The sequence below is a fragment of the Oryzias latipes genome, chromosome 21 (assembly GCF_002234675.1).
Source record: "Oryzias latipes chromosome 21, ASM223467v1".
Lineage (NCBI taxonomy): Eukaryota > Metazoa > Chordata > Actinopteri > Beloniformes > Adrianichthyidae > Oryzias > Oryzias latipes.
In genome coordinates this window covers 26,308,753-26,333,809 of record NC_019879.2, presented here as the reverse complement: position 1 = coordinate 26,333,809, position 25,057 = coordinate 26,308,753, and the positions used below count along the sequence as shown (strand labels likewise).

Here is a 25,057-nt window from a genome sequence, read left to right as displayed (position 1 = left end):
ACAGGTATATATCTATATATCTATATCTATATACAGTATATATGCTATGTATATTTAATGCCTTTTACGTGATTCAACTTTTATGAAACAAGGGTCTTGTAGTGACTTTTAGAGGACAGGTTGGACGCACACAACACGACCAGTTAGAGCTCGAGCCACACCTCTGGGACCATATGAAGCCATAAAGTGGTCAGCATGCTCCTCCTCTTTGGACCAGTTGTTTACTCATCTCACGTACCGGTATGTCTACAGACAGGGAACGCCCCCACAACCGTATGATCTGCCTAGTTTTACCGCTCAATGGTTGGTCAGTGACGCATGCTGCTTGATACCCAGAGCTCCGTACAACTTGATCCAATGTTTTAACCCTTGTGCTATCTTGTGGGGTCCAGATGACCCCACTCCCAATAACGTTAACGTGCCTCCTTAACGTTATTGGGAGTAGGGTCATCTGGACCCCACAAGATGGAACAAGGGTTAATAACTTTAAAATAAATGATTCTAACCAGGTTTTTGTCTCTTATTTCCTTATCAACCAACTAGCAGAGGGCTACCTCAACACCCTTATTCCAAAAATCTGTAAAGTGAAACAAGCACAGTACACTGAGTTTTTCACAATATCCCAAACTTATTGTGAGTGGTGTATGCAGCACCTGTGATTGAGGAGATGAAAAACCAGGAAGCTCTGTAAACATCATCTGCATAGAAAAGTCCAAAAAATAAGGAACTATAAATCTGGGCTAAATCCAAAATTGTTCTTGTGTCATTTTTAGCCTTCCTGACTCATTAGTTGCTTCTCGGCATCCTGAATGAATAAAAAAAATCTGATTACTATAAAACCACCTCAAATAAAATTCAGACCAGATTTTTGGTTTGTGTAACCCAGCGTGTTGGCCATTTAATAGCTGGTAAACTTTAGTTAAGTACCTCACCTGCTTTTCTCCCGAGCCTCTTTCTTCACAAGAACATGACTTTAGATTTGAGGGGCTGGAGGAAAGAAAGTTGTCTTTACAAGGACACAAACTGTGGAGATCTTCACACAGCAAGCCTCCTCGGATGAGAACTTTCAGCGATTTCCTCACACGATTAGGCCACACAAACAAAAGCTGCAGAGAGAAAACAACAGGTCTGCCTCCTCAGCCTATTTGACTGGATTAATGGGATTAATAGGAGGTCCGGGTTCCTCAGAGTCCAGCAGAGATGCTGACACAGCTGACGGGGAAGAGCTGACATCAGACTGTTAATGTTGACATCCGGGGATCTTCAGCCTGCAGGTCAATCAGAGGAACAAACAACACTCCTGTTTACCCAGACAGCCTGAGCTCCCTCCAGCCCCGCCGTGGCCGTGGCCGGGCCCGGCCGGGCCACCTGGCTAAAACAAGCCACCCTTATGCTAACCTTGGCACCGAGGTCACAAGTGCAGTCCTAATTACGCCGCCTTATTTGTGCAGGAGGCCGGCCCCTCTGCACCAGAGTGTGCCGCCTCTCTGTCATTTGTTCGGTAAATTTACTCCAAACTCCATCAACCCCACCCACCCCACGGCACCCTCCCCCCTCAGCTCAGACCGGTTAAAGTTCAAATTCTGGAAGTGGTACATGCATAATGAATATAATTGTGTTATAGCCGACATAATTGCTCTGGCAACACTGTTTTTTGTAACTGTCAGGTCTGTGAAGCGCTCCTGCGTTGACTGAGGGGATTTAGCACGAGCTGCTTTATAGCGGGTGTGTGTGTCAAATTCAAAGCTGGACCCTCTGCACTGAAACCAGCTCAGGTTGGTGAGCAGTCCAAGAATTTGAGGACGTAAAAAAAAAAGTTCAATTCGGAGAGAGTCTGCTGATTGATCCGTGTATTAAAACCAAATCCACCTGCCGTTCGGTGTTTTTATTTTTCAGGGCGGTTTCTGGAAGTGGGGGCAGCTTGCCTAACAGATCCAGCATGGGCTGTAGATCACAGAGGTTTCTGCGCGTGCACGTCCCTCTCGGGGTGTAAAACCCAGGAGAGCTGCACTTCAAAGCCGAGCACTCTCGATGGACGGCCATAACTCCACAGGGCAGCAGGGCAGGAACAGGTATTGGGTTTGTGAGTGTTTCTGCGGAGGATGGGGGGAAATATTCCTCCCAATCCCCCCCACCTCTGAATTTTAAAGTGAACTCTAACAGTGGGGGCTCTTTGGCATCTCGGGCCCCTTTCCAGAGAGCAGACAAAGCACGGTGCTGCGGGCCTGCATCGTGTTAAACAAACCTAAACGCTTCAAGCTGTTACACACTGGCAAGTGAAACTTTTATGAAAGGGCCCCTAATGCAATTTCAGAAACTCCCTGTCATCGGCCCCGGGGCTGAAGAACGGAGAGGTGTGGATGTATGAATGAGGGGGTCTTACAGTTACAAAGAGCCAGCTTCATGATTTCAGGTGCCCCCCCCCCCCCCCCCCCCTCGTTTTATTCCCCAAAATGTAAATGTCTCTGATGCTCATTTGAAACAAGTACCAGAAGTTCTGTCACTTTGAGAAGGAAGAACAATCTCAGCAGCAGGACTTTCAGCGGACCCCCCACCCCCTTTGTTCCCATCTGAAGTTACATAATGACACTGTTCTCTGGAAATGCAGGGATGCTGTCTGCATGTTTTGCTGCAATGAAGCCCTGAATCTGCTGTGAGTCACAACAGTATTTTTTTTTTTACCGTTTACTGGAAAGGAGCTGCGCAATAAAACAGACAGCGTGTTGTTTGTGTCAAACTCGTGGCATCGCCCATTTCTTCCCACAGATTTCAGCACCCTGGAGAAAACAAACAAAAAAAAGTAGGAGAGAAGGCAACAAAAAGATTTCCTCTTTTCCCCTTTTTTCCAACAACAAGTCATTATTTTCTTGTTTGCCGTTGCAACACAGAGATAAATCCAATGGAAAAACTCCTTTGGGAAATCTGGAACTTTTCCAAACTTGAATATTTGGTGGGAACCCCTCCAAAAGGCTGATTAATTACAACAACAAATAATTCAAGCAAATCAGGCAAACATCGTCAATAAAGGTGTAAATGCAGAACCAATTCATCAATTAAATCTGTGGGTGAAATTGTACAGCGCTAGCTCGGCTAGCCCCGTGTGTCACTGCTCTCACTGCAGACCTTTGGCTCAAACTCACTTGATAAGCACTCCGTACACGCCGACTCCCCCACTGTCGGGGTAAACGTGGCAAATTTATGTAAAAAAACAACAACACTTTTTTTCAAAAAGGCAGCTTTTCTGTTAGTTCTATCTCCACAGCAACCTTTTTGTGTTTAGGAAATCCACCTCTTCATTGGACAAGCCCGTCACCTTTCTGTTAACACGCTCTCCCGCTAGCTTACAGCTCCTTCCAACCTCAACCTCACATAACTAGTGCAACAAAAATGGCGAGCAGGAAGCTATCCAGACGTACGGTTCTGATCTAGATTCCAGCTCAGATGAGGAAAACAAAGACGTGGATCTATTTGTCAACAGAATCAGAATGGAGCAGAGCTTGTTGCCCACCCAGCTTACTTTGTACATCACAAATAAAGCTCTTTTTTTAAACTTTTTTTTCTTTTTGCTGCTCCTGATTCAAAACAATTTGAACAAGAAATACTTCGAAGAGCAATTTTGAGCCTAATTTTCTTTATATATGTCCTTTATCATCGGAAAAATGCGAGAAGAACATGATAAAAACATCAAAAACAGAACAATGACTGTACAGACAGAGAAGTTTTAAAGTTCATACTTTTCTTTGCTTAACTTGCCTCAAAGATGTCACCGAGATTCTCTTCACTAAAGAAACAGAGCCAAACTCTAAACGATGTCAAATCTAAAGCCATTTTTAAAAGTGTATTTTTGAACTGATATGAGGCTTTTCCAGTTTGAAATTATTATTTATATTTAAACTCTGCTCAGCTGCAAAATCTCCAGCTGTTCTTAAAACCAATTCAAAGTGTTTTTTTTCTCTCAAATCTGAGGTGATGTTTTACGTTTTCACAAAGGTATCCATGTGACTTGGTGTGCCTACTTTCTCAGCGGCCCCAGGATACCTCACCCAGGCACCTCCCATGAAGATTTTCTGTGACAAAAAGGAACCAGCTGCAGCTTATTGATGGCTGGTCATTTTTGCATCTATGCCTATCTTCCTGTAGCTAACAGAAGGGTTATGCAGGCAGGGTTCATAAATGGGTAAGTGTTTTGACAGAAGACTACTTTTTTAATGATTTTACGCCCGCTGATGTTCTGTGTTTTGACCAAATCAATGCCGCTGGGCGTCTTTGGTTCGTTTTCATACACACAGAAGTGTGATAAGTATGGAATGAATGTGATGAGGATGAGCTGGTCCGTTATGGTGCGCACATGTTCACTAAAATCCATCTGAGACGAAAAAAACTTCATAACTTCCGTCACAAATCTGTGACCTGCATGTCGTCACACCTCTGCATTGGACTGAGTTGTTTTCTTCTTCTTTTCTTCCACTTTCAGTTGTTTTCAGCCTAACCTGCTCTCGGTCTTTCATCACTCCTCCACCGCTCTTGTCGTCTCTCCATGTGACAGTTAGCGAGGAGGGTGGATGTGTCCCATGTGGAGCTGGTTTTGAAGGTGTCAGACCGGGCCGAGCAACATCACCCCCCCCCCCCCCCCCTTACTCTTTGAGTTATGACCGAGGCTCATCTTTGATGTGATAGGCAGGTGGTTCTGCTGCTGCGAGTGTGTTTTCTACCATCGTTCTTCCTCTGTGGTGGAGTTTATTCATGACTGAGTCACAGCCGCCAAGAGTTTCTCCCAACTCAAAGAATATTTGGAGAAGAATAGGTGAATCATGCCAGATCTTCCACGAAGGATTAAGGGGCTTCTTTAGAAGTTACTGTCAGTATTTTTCAAAAATTTCACACAAATAACTAAAGTGCAGTTTTATTACCTTTAACTTAAATACCCACTCCAATGATAATGGTGTTTTTGCTATGTTTTTGTGGCATTTTTCTGATGATGGAGGCCATATATAAGTTCAGCTCAAAATTGCATTTCTGAGTATTTATTCACTCAGATCATTGTGAATCAGGAGCAGATGAAAAAATGCCACCACAAAAAATGTAGCTGTGGTGCTACGATTGGCGAGTCACAAGCTCCATTCTTTTGCATTCACTCGTAAATGACTGAATCCACGTACGTCTTTGTTTTCCTCTTTTGAGCTGGTATCTGGCTCAGACCTGTACGGCAGGATAGCTCCAATATTGCTCACAATTTATGTTGCACCAGTAATATAATGTTGGGGTTGTGAGGGGCTGTAAGCTGGGGGGTGGGGTGGGGGGGGGGGGCTTACTTTGCTACAACAGCTGTCCCCACAGCTCAGAGACAAATTTCTGATGAATTCCTGTTGGTCCACAGAAACTTTGTTCTAGAAAACTAGGCAGATTGTTTTTTATTTTGGCTAAAAATTCCCAATTAAAAGACCAGTGGGAACACAAATGGATCAAAAGATGATTGGAGTAGGATTTTAAAATATAGTTGAAATACACAAAAAAAGTACATTGAGTAACTAGGAGTATTTTATGTCCCTGTGTGAGTTAAGTTGGGATCTGCCTCCCATCATCTTGATGTGTTGCCTTTTTTCAGGCGCTTGCTTATTGTTGCCTGCAGTATATGAGGAGGATGGAAAGTGCTTGCCAGAGGCCCCCTGTCTTCTGAGCGGCGTGCGCATGGGGAGCGCCGCTCACAGATGCTGAGCAGGATCGCTCTCTGCAAGTCAGAAGTCCTTTCCCCTCCGGGCGCCGAGGCCTCATGCAGCTGAGCTCAGGTTCAGAGGTCATAATCAGGGAAAGTGTGTGAATGTGCTTGCACTAATTTCAGCGTTGAGTTAATATTTGCACGTGTGAAACACTGCCTTCTTTATAAAGGAGATGTTTCCCACAGGCCCAGGCTCAGGCATGCCACTCTCTGGAGATTGGAGCTCTGGTTCTGAAGGGAAAAAGGGCGACAGTAAGTGAAGGCCAAAACACAAAGCAAGGCTTACTGCAGGCCATGTTGGTTTCAACAGAGCTGTGAAACATTCAGGAGGTGCTCGGCTCCGCTCCATTTCCTGTCGCCTTGAATGTGTGATCGCTGGAATCTGATCATCGTCAGAGACTTTTCTAAAAGTCAAGCAAGAAAACTTCAACATGAATGGATTTTTTCTTCTATTTTTCTGTTGATATTTATTTTTTAGGCATTTTGTCACTCTAACCACACACTAATCCAAAGCACATTAACGTGTCTTCATACTTTCTGAACAGAAGACTGCTGGTGACCTCTTACCATGCCACTGTAGAAACTGCAATGACATACTGCTTAAGAACTTGGTTCAGCAGCTGTTCACCGTCTCAAAGGAAGGTTCTCCAGCGGGTCATCAACACAGCCCAAAAGATTGTTGGCTGCCCTCTCCCCATCCTGGAAACCCTCCACAGCTCCTGCTGCCTCAACAGAGTGAAGAACATTATCAGAGACGCTCCACACCCCTGGGCACTTCCTGTTTGACCTGTTGCCTTCAGGCAAACGCTTCAGGTCAAGCAGAGTAACAGTTTTTATCCAACTGTCATAAACATGTTAAACTTGGATTTCTTCTTTTAAATTATGTTAGTTTGGGAGCTTCCTTTCTAAAAAATTTTATTTATTTATTATCATTATTTCTCCAATCTATTTTAAGACACATTGAATCACTTTTTATGTATGTATTATTTACTATTTAAGTAAGTTGTCTTTAGCCATTGTCTACTCTCTCTATCTATCTATCTATCTATCTATCTATCTATCTATCTATCTATCTATCTATCTATCTATCTATCTATCTATCTATCTATCTATCTATCTATCTATCTATCTATCTATCTATCTATCTATCTATCTATCTATCTATCTATTATCATGCCTGTTTTTAGTGATTTAATTTTATTTCTTCTACTATTGTTGAGTGGTTCAACAGAGTAAATAAAAATCTTTTATTGAAAATATGTTTAAAATCAGTTTAACATGTAAATGGATCAGGAAAGTACTTAAAGTTTCTTCTTTTCTTTGTTTTATTGCATTCCTATTTGGTTTTTTTTGTGTATTTTATTCCTTTTTTGCAGTTTTATGCCGTTTGAATTTCTTTTCTTAATTTGTTTAATTTTGAACTTTTTTTTGTCTTTCTTTTTATTGTGAAGCACTCTGGTACCCTAAAAGAGTTGTAAATTGCTAAATAAATCAAGTTTTATTCATATTAAGTCAGGACTGCTGAAATATAAAGATGTTCTGGAGAACAAACTTTATTAGGGATGCTTAAAGTTGAAAACAGAGAGATGCCAGAGAACTTACAAAAGTGATTTGTTTTTACTTCAGAAGATAAAAATCACAGGTGGAGATAAGATTTTAAGTTTAAAACAGACACATTTTTCTTTTGTTGAGGTGAAAGTTTGGAATTTCCAACAAAAAGTTCTGAAAAGATGTTCAAATAAACTTTGAATTAAGAAAATGTGTATAGAGTAGTCTAGCAAACTTGAGGAATGTGGTTAGTGTACATCTTGGGTTCTCTATTTTGTCTACATTTCCCAATAAGATCTGATAAAAGCCAGCATGAAATGTGAGTTTCCTTCTACCCACTGCTCGTTTCTGTCATGAAAACGAATGTTGTTTGTAATAAGTTAACATATCGTGGTTCTCTTTATGAAAGGAACAATAAAACAGAACTATTGCATTTATTATTAAATATATAATCATTTCATTTAAGTTATCAAGGCAAAGAAATATTAGAACAAATTTGAACTGTTTTTGAAAAAAATATTTTCTGGATGGATTTTTTGCAAAGGTCACTCTGGTCAATCGGTTCAACTCTGCGCCACCTGCATGCGAAGAACACAAGGCGATGCGCAGCTGACACGAAACATGCACAAGGGTCTGCGCTGGACTGCAATCCGACAGTCGCAGAGGGCCGCAGGTTTACATCACTTCCTTTGAAAATCAGTGGGAATGCGGAAAAGCGGACAGAACGTGTTCAGCCAAAAAAGACTTAGATTCGTCAAAAATTGTTGTCATCACTGAAAGATTTTTTGATATTTTAGTTGAAAAACAATTTACAAGACTTAGATCCCAGGATGACAACATTTTTAGGTTACTTTAAGTTTTAAAACAAATGAGTAAAAAGTATTTGAAGTCACAAACAAACCGCATCTCTCATCTGACAGTAAATTGAGCCTCCTGTGACTCATGTGGAGACTAAACCATGACTCCTTCCTTCAGCTCACAGCTCTGAGGCGCACCCTGGCCCCCGCCCCGCGCTTCAAACCCCTCCCCTTCCACTTCCAAAACTATTTAGCATCTGAAACCAGGATAAAGTTTCCCTAAAATTTGAAGGAAAACCCTCCCCGCCAGAGGAGCTGCATGCCAGCAGAGAGTGAACTCCGGGTGTCCAAAAGCGTGAAGTCCCCCCCTCACCTTGAAGGATTTCTACACACTCGTGGAACCACGGCTTCAAAGGTGGACTGCGTCTTTTCCTCTCTTTCCTTGCATTTCTTCAAGAAAGAAATGGAAGAGGGCTCTGGTTCTCCGGTCTCCCCTGTGGATAGTCTGGTGACCAGCGAGGAGGAGCTGGATCGACAACAGAAGCGCTTTGCGAGGAAGAGGAGGCACAGCAAAAAGTTCAGCGAGGACAGCAGCGGGAGCAGCCCGGGCCCGGTGAAGCGGGCCAAAAAGCCCAGTCCGAGCAGCACTCAGTCCTACGAAGAGCTGCAGAACCAGCGCGTCCTGGCCAACGTCCGGGAGAGGCAGCGGACTCAGTCCCTGAACGAGGCCTTTGCGTCTTTGCGCAAAATCATCCCCACGCTGCCGTCGGACAAACTCAGCAAGATCCAGACGCTGAAGCTGGCGTCCAGATACATCGATTTTCTCTGTCAGGTGCTGCAGAGCGATGAGATGGACAGCAAGATGTCCAGCTGCAGCTATGTGGCGCACGAAAGACTCAGTTACGCGTTCTCCGTGTGGAGGATGGAGGGCGCCTGGTCGATGTCAGCATCTCACTAGCGGCGGGAGAGCCTCCCTCACAATGCCAAAGCGGTGGGTACCACGAGGAGGGAACATTGTAGACTTGACTTTTGCGGAGATGTGATGCAGAACTTCCTAAGCCTGAGCCCAATTCCTAAAAACGCGCGCGCAATGGTGACCTGTTGCCAAAAGAGAGGCGAATTTCTAAGGTGCGAGAATAAGATAAGAACTGTCCCGTGAAAAACCCTGAAGAGCTTTGGGCCTCCGGATGCTGCAGCGTGCGGCTGTCACTCCAAAGCTGTCAGAAGCAGGTTATGATCCTCCCAACATGAATCCACCCTTCTATGTTATGCTTGTAATATTAGTTTTTATCAATCTAATAATAACAATAGGAGTATTTTATGGTATAAAAATGAAGGTAATGTGATGTCGTTTCCGTGGACACATGTTGCTGTCGCCGCTCAGCCCCTCAAAGCAGCATTTTATACCCAGCGGGCCTGTAAACCACGGCGCACAGCTGCAGTGCCACCACGGAGCGCGTTCCTGCGCGCAGACCGCAGGAATGGAGCTGAACCGGCGCTGCACAATTAAACAGACCCGCAGTAACGAGCTGCGCGGATCTGGATCCGGCCCTGATTTGGAGGTCGGAAGCGTCGTTTGCGCGTTTTCAGAGAGTTCCCTCTTAATAAGGTTCCCTGCAAAAATGACAATTTCGTTTTTAAGCCTCCCTCTTAAGAAAATGTAGCTCTTCTTTCAAAACACACACACTTGATTTTGTCACATTTTGTATTTTATGTACTTACATTCAAAAACAGTATTATTTAGCTTCATAAGCATTAAAGGAAGTTGTGTTTTTAACAGTTTTTAACTGTGAAAGGATGCGCAGAGTTTCTAAAGGCCCAAAGGTGACCTCAAGCTGACACTGCAGCATCTGGAGTCTCCTTCACATCCACAGCCACAGCAGCTTTTAAAACGCCCAAATACTATTTTTTCTGATAGCAACAATAATCGATGTCTTTCACAGCAGAAAGTGTGCTTCGTAATTGCAGGCGCGCAAAGCACGCATTAATAACGCAATTCACGCATTTGTGCCCCCCCCCCCCCCCTCTCTTCTTGCAGACTGTTTACTTCCACAAACCAAAGGGATTTTTGGAGAAACCCCTCGACCTCAAAGGCCTGGCGGAGACACGTAACGTGACCCGTTCCTACAAAGTGGAGTGGCGTGCGTGTGCGCGTGCGTGGGTGACTGTCCAGATCTGCTCGTGTCAGTGAGGACAGGCAGAGCAGGACCGAACCAGCATCAGCATTTCTAAAGGGGAAGGTTTTTTCCCCCACCAAGACTCTAAAGCAAAGTTTGAATATATTAAGATGTAGATACAAAGAATTAAAACCTATTATACATATTTGTGTTATTATATCCTGTAGGGACCAATGCAATTAAGAAGCTTTGGCTGCATGGATTTAGTCCATTTTTCTGCGAGTTGTCCTCCAAATTCCGTCCAGTTTTCATTGTTGCTGTGCTTATTTATTAAAACAGGGATTATTTTGAAGGAAATGTGATGCACTTGTATGTTTGTTATTATTCTGTGTATAAATGAAGGCAAAAACTTTCAGCTCAGTCAAATTTAATGAAAAAATAAATAAATTAGCCAATTATTTATACAAATTTGTGAGGATTTTTTTTTCTTTTTTCTCGTGTAAGAATTGCCCTTTTGCCCTCCCCCCTCCGCTTGTTATGAAAAAGTAAAAAAACCCCGGGCTTAAAAAACAGACCATAAAAAAAAATACGGCTTCATTAACAGTGGAGGAAACTCGGGCCAGTTTTCAAACTCAGCCACATAAAATGTTTGTCCGCTCAAATAACGGGTAATCATTTCAAATGCCTCTGCGCTCCTTAACGAGCGGGAGCCCCAAAGAGCTCAGATAAGCACGGAAACTCCGCCTGGAGCCACAGAAGAAGGGGTGGAGGGGGGAAGCAGGACCCCAACTAGACTGAAGACATTCCTTTGAATCTCTCCTAATACATCCAAACTGTTTAAATCCTGCTTTCCCAGACTTGATGCAATCTAAACACTAAAAAAAGAGCCTTTTGTCAACTGCGGGCTGCCAGGGTAAATGCTGGAGCTCGAGCTGAACCCCAAATCTGCCCTTCAAGAATCAGCAGAGAAACAAAGCTCTGTTTCAGAAAGAGTAACTAGCTTTAAACTTACAACTTGACATGTTTCATGACTTTCGGCTTCTGCTTTGCTCTGGTTTTAGTGGAAAAGTGCAGATGCTGCTGTCCTGTCAGAGCATGCGGACGCCGGTGTCCGGGCTCCGTCCTGTGTGAAGGGATACAGAAAAGTTTCAGTGTGAAAACATGGAAATACACGCAGACTTCATATCAGATTAAGAATGTAATCTGATCCAAAAAGCTGCAATTTTCTCAGAGTTTATGCAATAACAGGCCAGATCCGCTCTGAGATCTCTCACAAGTTTGCCTGAGTCCCTTTTGGCATGGTGGTCCTGGATGCTGCTGGGCAGGCCTTCCTACCGAGCCCCACTGATCCATAGGAGCCAGTTTGATACCTGCTCATTATCCCGGGCCCTTGCATCTGAGCGGCTCACAATCACCCGGGGGCCACAGCTCCAGAGCTGCGAGAGATCCAGATGTTTCCCGTAAAATCAGACGGAAAAAGCTACAAAACTTTAATTTGCAGTAAAAAGGGAATAAAGGTTTAGACTCGGTGCGCCTCAAACCGTGTTCGTCTGCTTCAGAGAGAAAACCTGCCTGAGCTTCCTCTGGCTGTTTGTGAGCTCCGCCGGCCGCCACCATGGCAGGACTCAGAGTCTTAGTCGGGATTCAAAAAGGCTTGAAGGTTAGATCTGTCATTCTCTTGTTGTTATCAAGATGTTCAGATGGATGAGGTGAGGGGAGTCTGCTGTGGAGCAGAAGCAGACTTTAGCTGAGAAGATATTTATGTTACATGTTTCCTTTTTTAAGGCAAAAATACTCTGATTACTTTGAATAAATCACGGTTTTTTAACTCAATTCGAAGTCATTATTGAACATTTATTTAAGGGGAATTTTCTCTCATCTCACATGAAAGTTGATCAAAGAGACACAGTTCCTTCCCTTGGTGTAATAAATATATGCAGTGTCTGCTTTTGCTCCATGGAATCCCTACCTCTTTACAATGTTTTTCTATTTTTATTGTAAGACCTTTGGGAGATCTAATAATGATTTAAAAAAACACCTTTCTGGAATCAATGACTCAGATTTATGAGATTACAGGTGATGCAGAAATTCCACTTTTGAGAACAAAGTTTCTGCCTGAAACTGGAAACTGAAGGCAGGAAGATTTCATTATACTTCAAATGCAGACGTTTCTTAAAATAAACCAAACGTCTTCGCTTTCCGCCTTCTGACACGTACGATCTAAACTTTAAGTCAAACTTTAGCATGAATGGGGGGAAAATCTGCTTTATTTGCTTTTAGAGGAAAGCTGTGCAAAATGAAACAATGTAAAACAGGTGATTTGCACTTTTACAGCACAAGTCTGTTTATGAATAGAAAAAATACTTTCTATTCAGTTTAGGATTTTCTGAAAGAAACTTGGGATTCATCATTTTCTAAAAATGAATTGTTGTTTGCTAAAAGTTCACATAATTTCTGTAATAAACAGAAAAGTGACACCTGACTGAATAATAATAATCACATAATTGAGATCGAAAAACTCCGTCACGCAGACATTTCAGCAGCAACGAACCGGAAGGCTGTGAAAATGAAACGGAGAAATCAGCTGACGAGGCTGAAACCTCGGTTTGTGGAAAGAAGAGATGAGATGAGTGACTGAAGGAAAAACAAACACTCACTGAATGTTTGGGGTCGACGTCAGGTGAAAGAGCAGAGGCGGCTGTCATCACAGCCAATGAACAGGTGACAGCAGATCTCCTGAAGAACTAGTTCTTCCCACAGAGCACAAAAAAAAAGAAAAACAGACTGGACTTCATCCAGGAATAGGAGTTAGAAGACTTCTATTACTGGGACTTGACAAAAAGGAAATACGATTTCTTGCCACTAAAGCAGATATTATTTGGTTGAGAACCTTTGATTTGGTTCTTGTGCAGAACCAAATCAACACAGCAGGGGTCAGCAGAGGTCACATCACTTTATTCATACAGAGGATTTTTAATCTTAATGTGCAAAAACAAAAAAGTTTTCAACATTCTAGCTTCAGGAATGATGAAGCTGCCTGATCCTTTGCATCATGACAGAGGATCAAAGCCCCCTAGTGGCAGGATTTAAAACACTTTTATGTTTTCAAGTGGAGGATTCTCATTTCAGGGTTTGCAGTTTTTCTGCTCAGGTGCAGCTTTAGATGAGAGTTCTCTCTGGGATTCATTAAGGGTCTTATTAAGGGGTCAAAAAGCATAGATGCATCAAACCACAGTTTTAAACATCTTAAATATAACATTGCTGTCTATAATAAATGGTTCAAAAAATCCACTCCGATGAAAATTTTAACATGTTCTGCTGGCATTTTATTAATGATAGAGGACACTTAAAAAGAGAAAATTAAGCTTAAAATTGAATTTCTAAGTATTTCTTTGTTCAAATAGCTGTGAATCAGGAGGAGACAAAAAGATGCAGTTTAAAAAAGATCGTAAAACAATACATGGGGCAGCCCACAACCACCGCTCCATTCCAATGCATCCACGTGCAGACGACTAGATCTGTACGTCTTAGGATAGCTCCGATTCCGCTCGCCTATTTTCTCGCATTGGTAATGTTAGATTTGGGGCGTGAAAGGTTGTAAGCTAGCAGGAGACGGTGTAAACATAGAGCTCTCAGTAATGGAGGGCAGGGTTACTCCCTGTCAATGATCCTAATTACAACTCAGATGTGAATTTTTCAAGAACTGCAGTTCCCCTGCAGAAACTATGTCCCAGAAAGCGACAATTTTTTTTTTTTTTTAATTTTGGCTAAAAACAGCATATTAAATATTTAAAAGACCACCAGTAAGGTTTTTAAAATAAATAAAAATATTGAGCAGGACTTTGTGTTAGGTAATCAGTGGTTCAAGACAACCTGTAAAACATTTCACGGGTGGAGCATCCACAGAACCCTAACCCAACACGTAAAAAAACAAAAAAAATATGACCTGTATTCTGAGATGTCCCAAACTGACTAAACAACTCTCAATCTGTTTTTTGTTGTGTTTTGTGTGTCGATAAGCCAGATCGGACTGCAATAACTCTTTCAAAGTAGCCTGGCGTGCCGTGTGAGCAGCTGGCAGAGGCCCCATCGCCCGTTTGGAGTCACTCGAACCTTCAATTAGGAGTGGTGGCGATGAGCACAGCTGGGAGGTTGAGGCGTTTGGTGCACACATGGGTGGCTGGGTAATAACAGAGCTCACAGATAGCGACCGACGCTGCAGGAGGATGAGCAAGGCGACAGCGCAGCGGCCTGCAGCCCACGCCGGCTCCGTAGGCAGGGAGGGAGAAAATAGATGTTCGGCTGTTTGTTGTGGGGAATGAAGCGGCCGTCTCTCTTGTGGGATCTTCTTTGGGAGGTTGGGGTTGCGGGCTCCACCTCCTCTCGAACCCGAGCTCACTGTGTCATAAAGCAAGGATGAAGCCGGGCTGTCTGTGTGCCACAAGGGTGACCATGAAGAAGGAACACACCTGTCTTTCAGGTCACTTTCACTCTACAGGAAGCTGCTTTACGTCTCAAACTTAACCACACACTCACACCAAACTCCACCCGCCGATGCATCAAGTCCCTGTGACCTTCAGGAGCACAACGCTTTTCTCTGCGCTGAGTGGAATGCCTTTATTTGACGACAGACAGCCCCTGTTTGCTCTGGACTGTGTTCTTAGCGTTAGTTCCACCACCGACAGGGATTCACCGCTGTTTATTTGGACAATGGCTCTGACCTCTGACCCCCTCCAAATGGGCGGCTAATCCCGGTCAAAGCTACTGTGGGACCCTTCTGGACAAGGATTCCCCCCTCTGGATTTCAAAGAAAAACGTTGCTAAATTTTGCAAATAAACACCGTTTACAGCTACTGGGCAGAAAGGAAATGGCATCTGAACATTTCTTGACTCCAGATGAAGCAACGAGCAGCAAGATGGGTAACAAAAAAGTCAGAAAAGTTCATAAAAAAAGGGGTGTGGAGTTGAAGAACTAGGTCTTCTAACTGCGTTGAATGCAGACCTAAAGAAAGCATCTTCTAGAATATTTTACCTGTCTTCATTAGAACACAATTAAAAAAGACTAGAAAACAAAAAGTAAAAGCATTTTAGTTTCTATTTAGATCAAAAAGAAATTGAAATATCTCCCTAATAACAGAAATTCTGCCTTATTTTTTGAAACACAAGGCCTCGTGGATTTTCTTTTTCATCGCTTTATTGATGTTGGCTGTATCCTCCCTCATTCTTGTTTGCACGAACTAAATCTAACCATCATCTTCCAGTGCAGGCCGGAGGCTTATCACAGCTTTAGCTTCATGCAATCGTCCACAGGAATATTTTCTTACTGCCAGCTGTAGCTCGGAAAGCAGGTCTTCCTTGAAATTTTCAAGTAATTGCCAGCATTCTCTGAGCTCAGAAACATGGATTTACATTTCATGTTTTCAAAATGCACAAATGCATCTGTTTTATTAACTTCATTCTTGTTTTAACCCTAGAGCACTATCGCCGGGGGATTTTCACCCAAGCAAAACTATTTACTTGAATTTCAAATGTCAAGGAGTCTGTGGCTTCACCAGGGAAGTCTCACATGTCCCAGCAATGGGTGGACCAAAGACCAAGTTTCTAGTAACATTTTATTATTTTTTAGGCATTTTTTGTTCTCAAATTTTCTTTTTCATTTTATTAGACACATCCCAGTTGACAATAAAAGAAAACCCCTCTCATTTATTTAACTATTTGTTCTGACAAGTACGTTTTGTTGGGTATATTATAACGGATAAAAAATTACCCGTCAAAAGTGTTGGTGTAACTTTTTACGGCGAACGTGATCTAGGGTTAAAAAAAAGTGAATAACTAAACATTTTTCTCTAAATTGGCCTCCAGAAATTTGTCTTTGGGCCAGTAGTAAGCCATTTTCTTGAGGGGACGTCACACTCACTCGGTCCAGTTCTCACATACAGTCCATGCCAGAGGTTGGCCCATCTTTATTTTATAAACTGAAACAAAAGGAGAAAATGGTTGAATTGTTCTTGAGTTTAGAATTTAAGGACTTGTAGAAGAATAGAAAGGGATTGGACATGCAGTGATTATGGCATTTGCGAAGCTATGTTTTTGCATTTCAACAGACACTCATCTTCATTTTCCCAATAACCAAAAAGCAGACGGCACAGAAGAGTTCCAAAACAATACTTTATATTATACATGTCAAACAAACATGTAGAGCAAAGGTTTCCAGAGAAAAATGGATCAGTTCAATAACAATGGACAAACAAGTCAAAACATAATAAAGGAATATGCATTTCCACGCATATAAACCTACGACTGTTTGTTTCTGTAACCACAGTGGTCATAGAGATAACTGGTCTATTAACTGGAACGGAGGACCGTAACAAAGTCCAGGCATCTGGGTGGAGCCCTTTACACAGTCCAGATGTGACGGAGAAGCAGAAACGTCTTTCCAAAAAAATTCCATCAAAGTCACATCCCGCCTGGAATGAAAACAAATGCCCTCTTCATGCTGCTGCGCTTCCCGCTGAAACAATCTAGGGTAACACGTCTGAGTCTGCCACCTGCGACAGCTGATTCTTCAAAAACATTTTCCGCTCGTGTCCTCCAGGTTTGAGGAGTCTGAGGGCTGCAGGTCAAAAAGTAGGACGTGGAGAGCCTCCAGCCTCCACACAAGAAGTGAAAAAAAAAAAAAACAGCTCGGAAACAGTGAAAGTACTAATGTCCTTCAGTGCACGATCCCACATTCTGAGTGTGATGGGGACAGACAGACAGACAGACAGGTGGGGCTTGCATGCGGACACAGATCATGCAGAGGGGAACAGGAATGGAGTGAAGTCAGACCAGACCTACAGCGTTCAGCTTTTAGTTCAAACTAAGCAGCTCTGCCTCCTTGTAAAGAAAAAATGTCCAAAAACTGGAATGTGCCTTTGTGTTTTCTTTTGTAGCTGGACACAGACAAATGGGCGGAGAAGGCAGACGGCGGTAGTTTTGGCTTCGTCTGTGAAACCAAAAAGCATTAAGCATGAGGAAAACCATGACTGGCACTGCTGCATTAAAAGCTCCGGGAAATCCTCAGACGTTTGAAAGTGTGCAGATCCGTCGGTGTGTAACAGCGTGTGCATCCTTGTGTCCTCAAACTTCAAAAAACTCGTTAATATTTGATATACAATGAAAACGTGTCGAGTTACAAATAGAGAAGATGTCTGTAAATGTGTCTCATTAAAAAAAGGAATGTACAGAGAAACTCACAGACGAAAAAACAGTGATGGCTTCCTGTAAATGCTATCTATACCATCTTCTGAGTGTATGATACACTATTTACATAACCTGGATTAAGGACTCACGATTTTAGGATGTAAAGATCACACATTTCTGCAGTTAGGACCCAAATACATTCAGTAAAATCTGATTTAAAAAAAAAAAAACTCAGAATCTACGATGATATACTGGTATTTGAACCTTTTCTTTAAAGTAGTCCAGGTAAAGCCGTCTTTATCAATCCTTCAGTCGCTGTTTCCCTTCTTCAATCCATCTATTTTCAACAAACCAGGAGCTTTCAGCGCTTTCCATACCGGGACTGACAAACGTTCATGAATGGCAGAGTTTTGGTCTTTCCCAAGACTGAATAAGGCTGAAATGATGGGGTGCAGACAAAGCCGGGGTTGTTTTCAAAGCAGGAAAAAGTCATCTGAACACCAGGAAAACCTGAAGCCTCCGACCTGCAACGCTGCAGGAGAGGAACAGTGCATGCAAACACAAAAAAAAAGGAATCTGCTTTCCAGTCCAAATGAGAGATTTCTCTCAGTTAAAACCAGTTTTCCAGATTCATTCAGACCAAGAATTTAAAAAACTGAAACATCTCGAGTCTCACAAACTGCTAAAAAAAAAAAAAAAAATCCTGAAATGCTGACACTTCTTTTTTTTTTTGAAACAATAACAGCTCCAAGATCAGAAAGTACAGAGTGGTGCAGGATTCAGGTGTGTGAGGCTGACTGCACCCCTCCTGTAACAGTGTCATGGTACTAATGTCAAAATCAAAGCATATAAAATCAGAGAAATGCCGCTCCACAGTTTAACTGCAACCCCAGACAGCAAACGGCGCCTTCAGTAACACCCCGTCCTCAAAAGGGTCCACTCCACACCCCACTCACAGAAAGCACACATCTTTATGGTGACTTCAAAACGAGGTCAAAAGTATATAATATACGCATTTCCTGTACATAAAAATCTACTATAAACAGACAGCAAATAAACAAGTGCCCATCATTATTATTATTATTTTACAAAGAATAAAACACGTCAACAGCTTAAGGGAAATGCTGTTGAAGTTTGTCAGCCTTTGAACAAGTCGAACGAGGTGCGGAGCAGACGCTACCAAAAAAAAATAAAGTCAGTGGAAACAATTGGGAGGAGCCAAGAGACGCGAGGGGGCGGTCCTCTGTGTCACAGCAGTAAACACCACAATTCCTGATGACTGTAAAAATAACGTCACAACAGAGGCTGGAGGTTTCTAGATGGCAGCTACCCCCCCCCCCCCCCCACACACACACACAATAACCAGGAACCTACAGCTACTGCAGTCACGGTTTATATCGATACGTATAAATAAAACAACGTTTTAAAGATGCCGTCTCTTTTAAAGTGAATCCTTTCAAAATGTCATCTCATTTCAAAAGTGTAAAAGAGACGATAAAACTCATCTGTCTGGTTTAAATGTACAAATTCTGCGAGTATATATGAACAGAGTCTTACTGTAGTGTAAACTGCAGACGCACACCTGCCTGCTGAACAGCAGCACCTGACATTTGGGGAGCAGATGTCCTCAACAACACCCGCAAGATGTTAAACCAGCTCTGACATCATCATCATCATCATCATCATCATCATCATCATCATCAACGGCATCCCCAGTACAACCCTCATCTGGAAAATCCCTGGTCCTCATTACCATGGTGACACATGAACAAACTGGCCCATAAGAGATTGTTTAATTAATTAATCACATCCTTTAATAATCTGTAAAAAAAAAAGTCCACGGATTCTTGACTGACGGAAGTGTCGCTGCAGATGTGGAAGTGGTTGGACGACGAAGATGATCACCTGCTCTGCTTTGGCTGCTTTACGGTCCCACTGGTGAAGGAGAGTCCTCCATCCAAAGGCTGCTCTAGTCTAGTGCGTGCCGCTGAACTCCTCTTTTCATAAAGGATGAGGAAGTCCACAGCTTCAGACAAATAACTCCTTCCTTTAAATCTTCAACAGAGGCCTGAGAACCTCCTCAGAGCTGAAAACCAGGAGGGTCTCAAAGATGGAGGGTGGTACTGCCTGCCTGTTCCAGGTAAACGTGTCAAAGTTCTCCTGCTTGTTTGCCAATAACTTTCAGGCCCGATATTTAGAAGAAGGAAAAAAAAAGCCTGAGGGATCCAAAATCTGCTATTAAGGCAAAGTCGAGCTGAAGTGAAAATCCATCAGGGCTGAATTTGAAACGAAAGGCACAGCTGCTCAGTCTAAGAAACCTGCTGAGCTTTTTCAGTGATCTCGGTAAAAATGTTTTTAAATCTTTTTATTGGGATTTCGTAAAAGAGGAGGAACACACAGTTAGTGCAGAGTCATCAGAGCTGTAGTGGTCTTGATGAAAATGTGAAGTTGAGTTCAAATCTGCAGGGTGGGGGACACCAGCAGGCAGTTGAAACCTGCATCCAAACAGCACACCCGGCAGAAACTGGCCTCTGCACTGCTGCCAACCCTCACCTTCCTTTGAGCAAATGTTTGCCGGTTCCCCTCCCACAGGCGAATGGCGTTTTGGTACGGCAGTGGTCGGGCGTGCAGGAGGAGATACTTTACAAGCAGACAGACTGGATAAAGAGTCAAAATGATGGCGAGGTCCTTTCTTCTTCTTACATTGCAGCTTCCTCTTCCATAGGCTCCTCTTCAGCTCTGGGAAAAACAAGAAATAACCTTTCTTTCAAAAGTGCATCTTAAAAAGATTATGTGTAATAAACAAATAAAAGAAAAGAGAGCTTTGACGCTAGACTGTTTTTTGAATTTATTCTATTCTTTTCTGTCGCTGGAGCAGAACTTTGGTTCCTTCTTAATAAACCAGTGGAAAAGCAGACAAACAAATCCATCTATTCAAACACCTTTTTAATTTATAGTGTTTTCTGAAAGGCTAGCTGTTGTTTTTGTGATTCTTTTAGTGGCATTATTGGCTTTGGGAAGTTTCTGGCATCCCCCTCCTGTGGACTGGTACCGGTCCATGGAACAGTTGGTACCAGGCCTCTGGAAATAAGAAAAAATGACCTCTATTTTTTCTGTTTTATTTACAATCTAATTCTGAAGGAAGTTTTATTTTTGAAAAACTACTGGCTACTCTCCATCACATCCGACTCATTTTTGTTGCACGTCTATCAAGTTTTAAAATTTAAAGCAGTTGCGTCCGATGGTCTGGCATGAAGCCAGTCTGTTGCCGGAAAAAAGTTGGGGACCACTTTTATCTATTTCTCTATCTTTCTCTCTCTCTATCACCAAACGTCAGCAAATACATGTACAGTGATCCCTCACTATAACGCGGTTTACTTTTCACGGTTTCGCTACTTCACGGATTTGCATGGTGCATTGTGTTCTGCATTCTGATTGGCTAAAACGTCACTCCGCTTCTTCTCTACCTGTGCGTCAATAACGTTGCCGTTTAATATGTACAGGTACGTAAAACAGCTTGCCAAATTAACATTACGTACGTGCAAATTCTCTTGCAATTTCGAGTTTTTCTAAAACCCATAGAAAAAGAGCGACAACAACTGCCAATCACTATGTTCTTCTTCCAAACAAAACACAGCTGCACCACAGGCTTCAAAAGGAGAAAACACTGCAGAGCGGAGTCAGGATGCAGCGGCTCAGTCTGAAGAGCAGTGAAATACACCTGAGTCACTATTTGTACCAATGGACTTTGGGTTTTCTTTCATAATTGTTTTTAAAATTTTCTCCCTTTTTATCCAATTACTCGGATCGTGGTGGGCGGGGCTAATCTCCGCCCACCGGAGCCTTCTTGAAGCCTTCTGTTCACATTGATGATTCACATTATTAGTTGACAGTACAGAAGTTATTTGTTGAAAAAAAAGTTTCTAAAGTGCTTTTATTTGTGAAACAAATGCTTGAGCCTGTAAAATGGTTTGTTCTTTCTTTTCAATGCATAATAGAGTATTTAATTGTATAATAATTGTGAGAAAAATCAAAGGTTTGTACTTCACGGATTTTGCCTATCACGGGTTCTTTTTGGAACGTAACCCCCGCGAAAAACAAGGGTTTACTGTATACGGCAAAAAGTTTAAACTTTTACTTTACTTGGATCAGCCAGGAAGAAAAAACACAGACCTCTTTCCAATGTGCTTGTTGGCCACAGACAGTGAGGCCATGGCTGAGACGGTTTCAGCTTCTTCGACGTCATGCTGCAGGGCTTCACTTAAGGAACAGCAGAGGGTGGAGGCAGAGCGCTGCAGGGAGCGCCAGTATTTACCTGTAGGAGAAAATACAGCGGCTCTCTTATCAATCATCGACAGTTCTTCTCATTTCCATCTACACCTGAAAGATTAGCCTGTCAAGGTGTAATTGGGTCAAAATATCATACTTTTCTTATACAAATGACACGTTTTGTTAAATATTAAACAGTAGTTGAAGTAAAATAGCTTTAACTAAAAGTCAAAGTGTTTTTTTTTAATCATGTTTCTATCCAATCCATGGCTTAATATAGACCAGCTGTGTGCAGTGGTTTTAGGATAGAACCCATCTGGTTTATTGGGTAAGTAAAACGAGACACCAAAGCGTAGCATGACAATGGCAGATAAAAAATGTCTCGGGTGTCGGGTGGTGCATCTGCTGCAGGTGAGGCGTGCACTCACTGTGGGTTTCCATCACTTTCTCTAGAGAGCTGACGGCGTTGGCGTTTGGTCTCTGCTGAAGCACCTCTTCAGGAATGGGCTCCAACTGGAAGGAACAGAAACAAGCTTGGTTAATGCCACCACACCTTCACATGAGCCGCGTCTCCTGGCAGCTGTGGGCAGAAATGTAACCGCTGCAACCCGGCACAGGTGTGAACCCTGCTGAGCCGGCCGGGAACTTCAGCGAAACGCCTCAAAGGTCCTTTTTCAGAAAGTCCACGGCTGCATAAGTGTTTCTATGAATGGAAGTGACAGGTGCTTCAGAGACGTTGCTCCAAAACCTCGTTTGACCTCATGAAAGTCCCTGCAGGTTTAAAGGCTCACTTTTAAAATGTGGACCACAACCCACTGTTGAGTCAGTCCAAGAGGTCGGGAACAATGTAGACCTGCTGACACAATAAAAAAAACACACACAAGCCTGCAGATGCTCGCCTCCACCCACAGCTTTTACTCTTAGACACAAATTACAATGTGTCCTTTGTTCCCACTCTTCGGACACATCCTAATGTAAACTGATGCTAACTCCTGGGACCTGCCATGCTCACACACACACACACACACAGCACAATGCTCAACACTCTCCAAACCACAACTCAGAAGAAAACACAGCTTTTCCCTAAAGTGCCTTCCCAACTCGGAATGATTCAATTTCCCCTCTTGGCTGGCTGTTGGAACGACACTTTCTAACCCTGCTTTGTCAAAAAAAAAAAGAGAAAAAAAAGCCTCAATCAGCTCCACATTCAGCCTCAAACAACACGTGTCCCTCTCTGCTCTGTCATAACCTCAGTGTAATAATACACCAACTGAAAAGCATGTAAAGACGGAGAAACGGTGAAAAAAAGAGGCTTTGGCCTGAGATTTGAGAGCAAGATGCCAGAGAGAAAAGGAAAAAAAGTCATTGTTGGTTGGTTTCTCATGGTCAAGACTGAAATCTTTCTTTTAATTAAAATAAATATTGTGTGGGAGGGGTGAATGGGATGGAGGAAACAAGGCAGTCTGGGAAGAAGGATACTTTAATCCTACTGTGGCACGACAGGCCACATAATCCTTAAAGTATCGGACCGAGAGGCATTGATACGTAAAGTTGGCATCAAATAGTGGGTCAAAAATCCACAAAAAACATTGTATGGCTTTGGCAATTTAGGGGCCTAATTAATTATCCATATTGACAGAAATACCCAGATTTTCATTAAACTAAAACATTTCAACAGACAGTACAGATGACGATGATGTTAAGACCCCCAGAGTAAGTTGTTGACACACAACCCTCTACATTTCTGAAGGCCATGCGTCCCATTTTCAAGATACAAAAAAAAAATGGGGAAAATAAATGACAGAAACCAAAATGCTTAAAAATAAAAAGGCATCATTTTAGTTGTTAAATCACAAGGCTGAGAATTCTTCATCAGTTCCATCCAAAAATCTCAGAGTTTACAATGATCACTTTCAGGTAAATCGGAGGACTTCCTGATTTAGGTATCAGCAGCCCCCCCCCCAGGACAGGCGCTACTGTAACGACTCTGTTTCAGCCTAGGTCTGGCAAAGAAAGAGCACAGAGTAATGAAACTACTTCGGCATCAGCGAGGTAAGTGCAGCCGAGCAACGTAGCAACAAGCATATAAGCTCCGCCTTTCTACCCTGCCGTTTGGAGTGTCCATTGCTGCACGGTGGCAGCAGCACTCAGATTCACTTGTCAGGACCGGAGGAACTTCTGAACTTGGAGTTGATGAGCCCAAGCAAGTGCGCCTTGAAAATTATCCAGTGCAATGGCAATAAATACAGTTTCTGTAGTTCATGGTGCCCAAACAGAATTTTGGTTTAAGTGATGCAGCGTACGGTTTACCACGTAGACAGTTCAGCACAACTTGATAAGATCTCAGTGATGTTTTGGGAATTTGACTTTTTAGTTTTTTTATGGAAAGCTTGAGTTTCTGTTGTGAGAGTTTAATTTAATGCATTGAAAAATACCAAAAGAAACATGTAATAACTGAGCCCCCCCAAACCGAGCAACAGCCCTCCCATCTTAAATATTCTGGGGCCGGATTTGGGCATCAGCGCCAACAAACCAACATCGTCTGCGATAATCCGGCCCGCCTCAGCTACCCGTCAAAGCGAGGTCAGGGTCTCACTGGGGTTTGGCTGAGTTCACCTCAGAGCAAAGCTGAACGCGGGCAGGCGGGGTGGGGGTGGGGGGGCTTGTCAGTTTGATTGGCAGCTGGGCCTTACACTTATAAACTTTAATGGTTCCTGTCATGGTACCCCAGGGGCCCCTACCCAGCAGGTATGGCAAACACACAAACGCAGATGCAGAACCGCGAGCTCACGTGCACAAGCATCCATTTGTCTACGACGTCGTCCATTAAGGCATTTTAGTTTATTTGACTTTGCGGTCCCAGCTCAACCGGTCCCTCTCAGTCCAGGTTGGAGATGTGTTGCCGTCTTTTGAGGAGACAACTGGATCTCCTGAATGGAGAGTTGTGGTGGTGGTTTTTTGGAGAGCATCACCCTTCAGGCACGTGACGTCCACAGCACCAGACAAGACCAGGAAAGACCGAGAACGGAAAGCCACGAGCTCAGGGCGAGGAATGTGCTCCGGTAAAAACATTCCTGAGGGAGGCTCAAACCAAAACACTGGAAAGAGGAGGAATGCCACTTTTTCAGCGAGAGGAAAGTAAAAGCACAAGGCGCCCATTGTTTATCATTTGGTCCATCCGAATATGTTGGTGGCCACTAAAATCAGTTGGTTATGTTATGCTTACTGAACGACGTAATGGCATGTGTTGGGGAGAGCAAGTGACCCTTCCAGATAAAGTTGGAGGTTCCATTTGTAGTAGAGGAGAGATGGGGGGCGCAAAGGTGAAGCCAGGCGACTTTCTATAACTGTCATTGACAGCTGGAAACAATTAGCGTATTAGCAAGTTGCTGATCAAATAATTGCTAACAATCACGCTTAAACTTGGC

The 25,057-nt window shown here is 42.9% G+C and overlaps 2 protein-coding genes across 5 annotated transcripts in view; one reads left to right on the top strand and one right to left on the bottom strand.

Moving 5' to 3' along the window:
* The first annotated feature begins 8,344 nt into the window (after positions 1 to 8,344).
* twist2 (twist family bHLH transcription factor 2) lies at positions 8,345 to 12,008 on the top strand. Of its 2 annotated transcripts, XM_004081986.4 has the most exons (2): positions 8,345 to 9,052; positions 10,100 to 12,008. In XM_004081986.4, the coding sequence occupies exon 1, from the start codon at positions 8,381 to 8,383 to the stop codon at positions 9,017 to 9,019; it is 639 nt and encodes a 212-aa protein (XP_004082034.1). In that variant the 5' UTR covers positions 8,345 to 8,380; the 3' UTR covers positions 9,020 to 9,052; positions 10,100 to 12,008.
* A 4,319-nt stretch (positions 12,009 to 16,327) lies between these two features.
* LOC101157017 (histone deacetylase 4) overlaps positions 16,328 to 25,057 on the bottom strand; it is a 136,993-nt gene continuing 128,263 nt past the window's right edge. For all 3 annotated transcript variants that reach the window (XM_020713280.2, XM_011489953.3, XM_020713279.2), the window contains 3 exons: positions 22,058 to 22,142; positions 21,534 to 21,675; positions 16,328 to 20,099 (listed from right to left, as the gene is read on the bottom strand). In XM_020713280.2, coding sequence (XP_020568939.1) covers positions 20,060 to 20,099; positions 21,534 to 21,675; positions 22,058 to 22,142 — 267 coding nt within the window. In that variant the 3' untranslated portion in view covers positions 16,328 to 20,059. The remainder of the gene's footprint in view (positions 20,100 to 21,533; positions 21,676 to 22,057; positions 22,143 to 25,057) is intronic.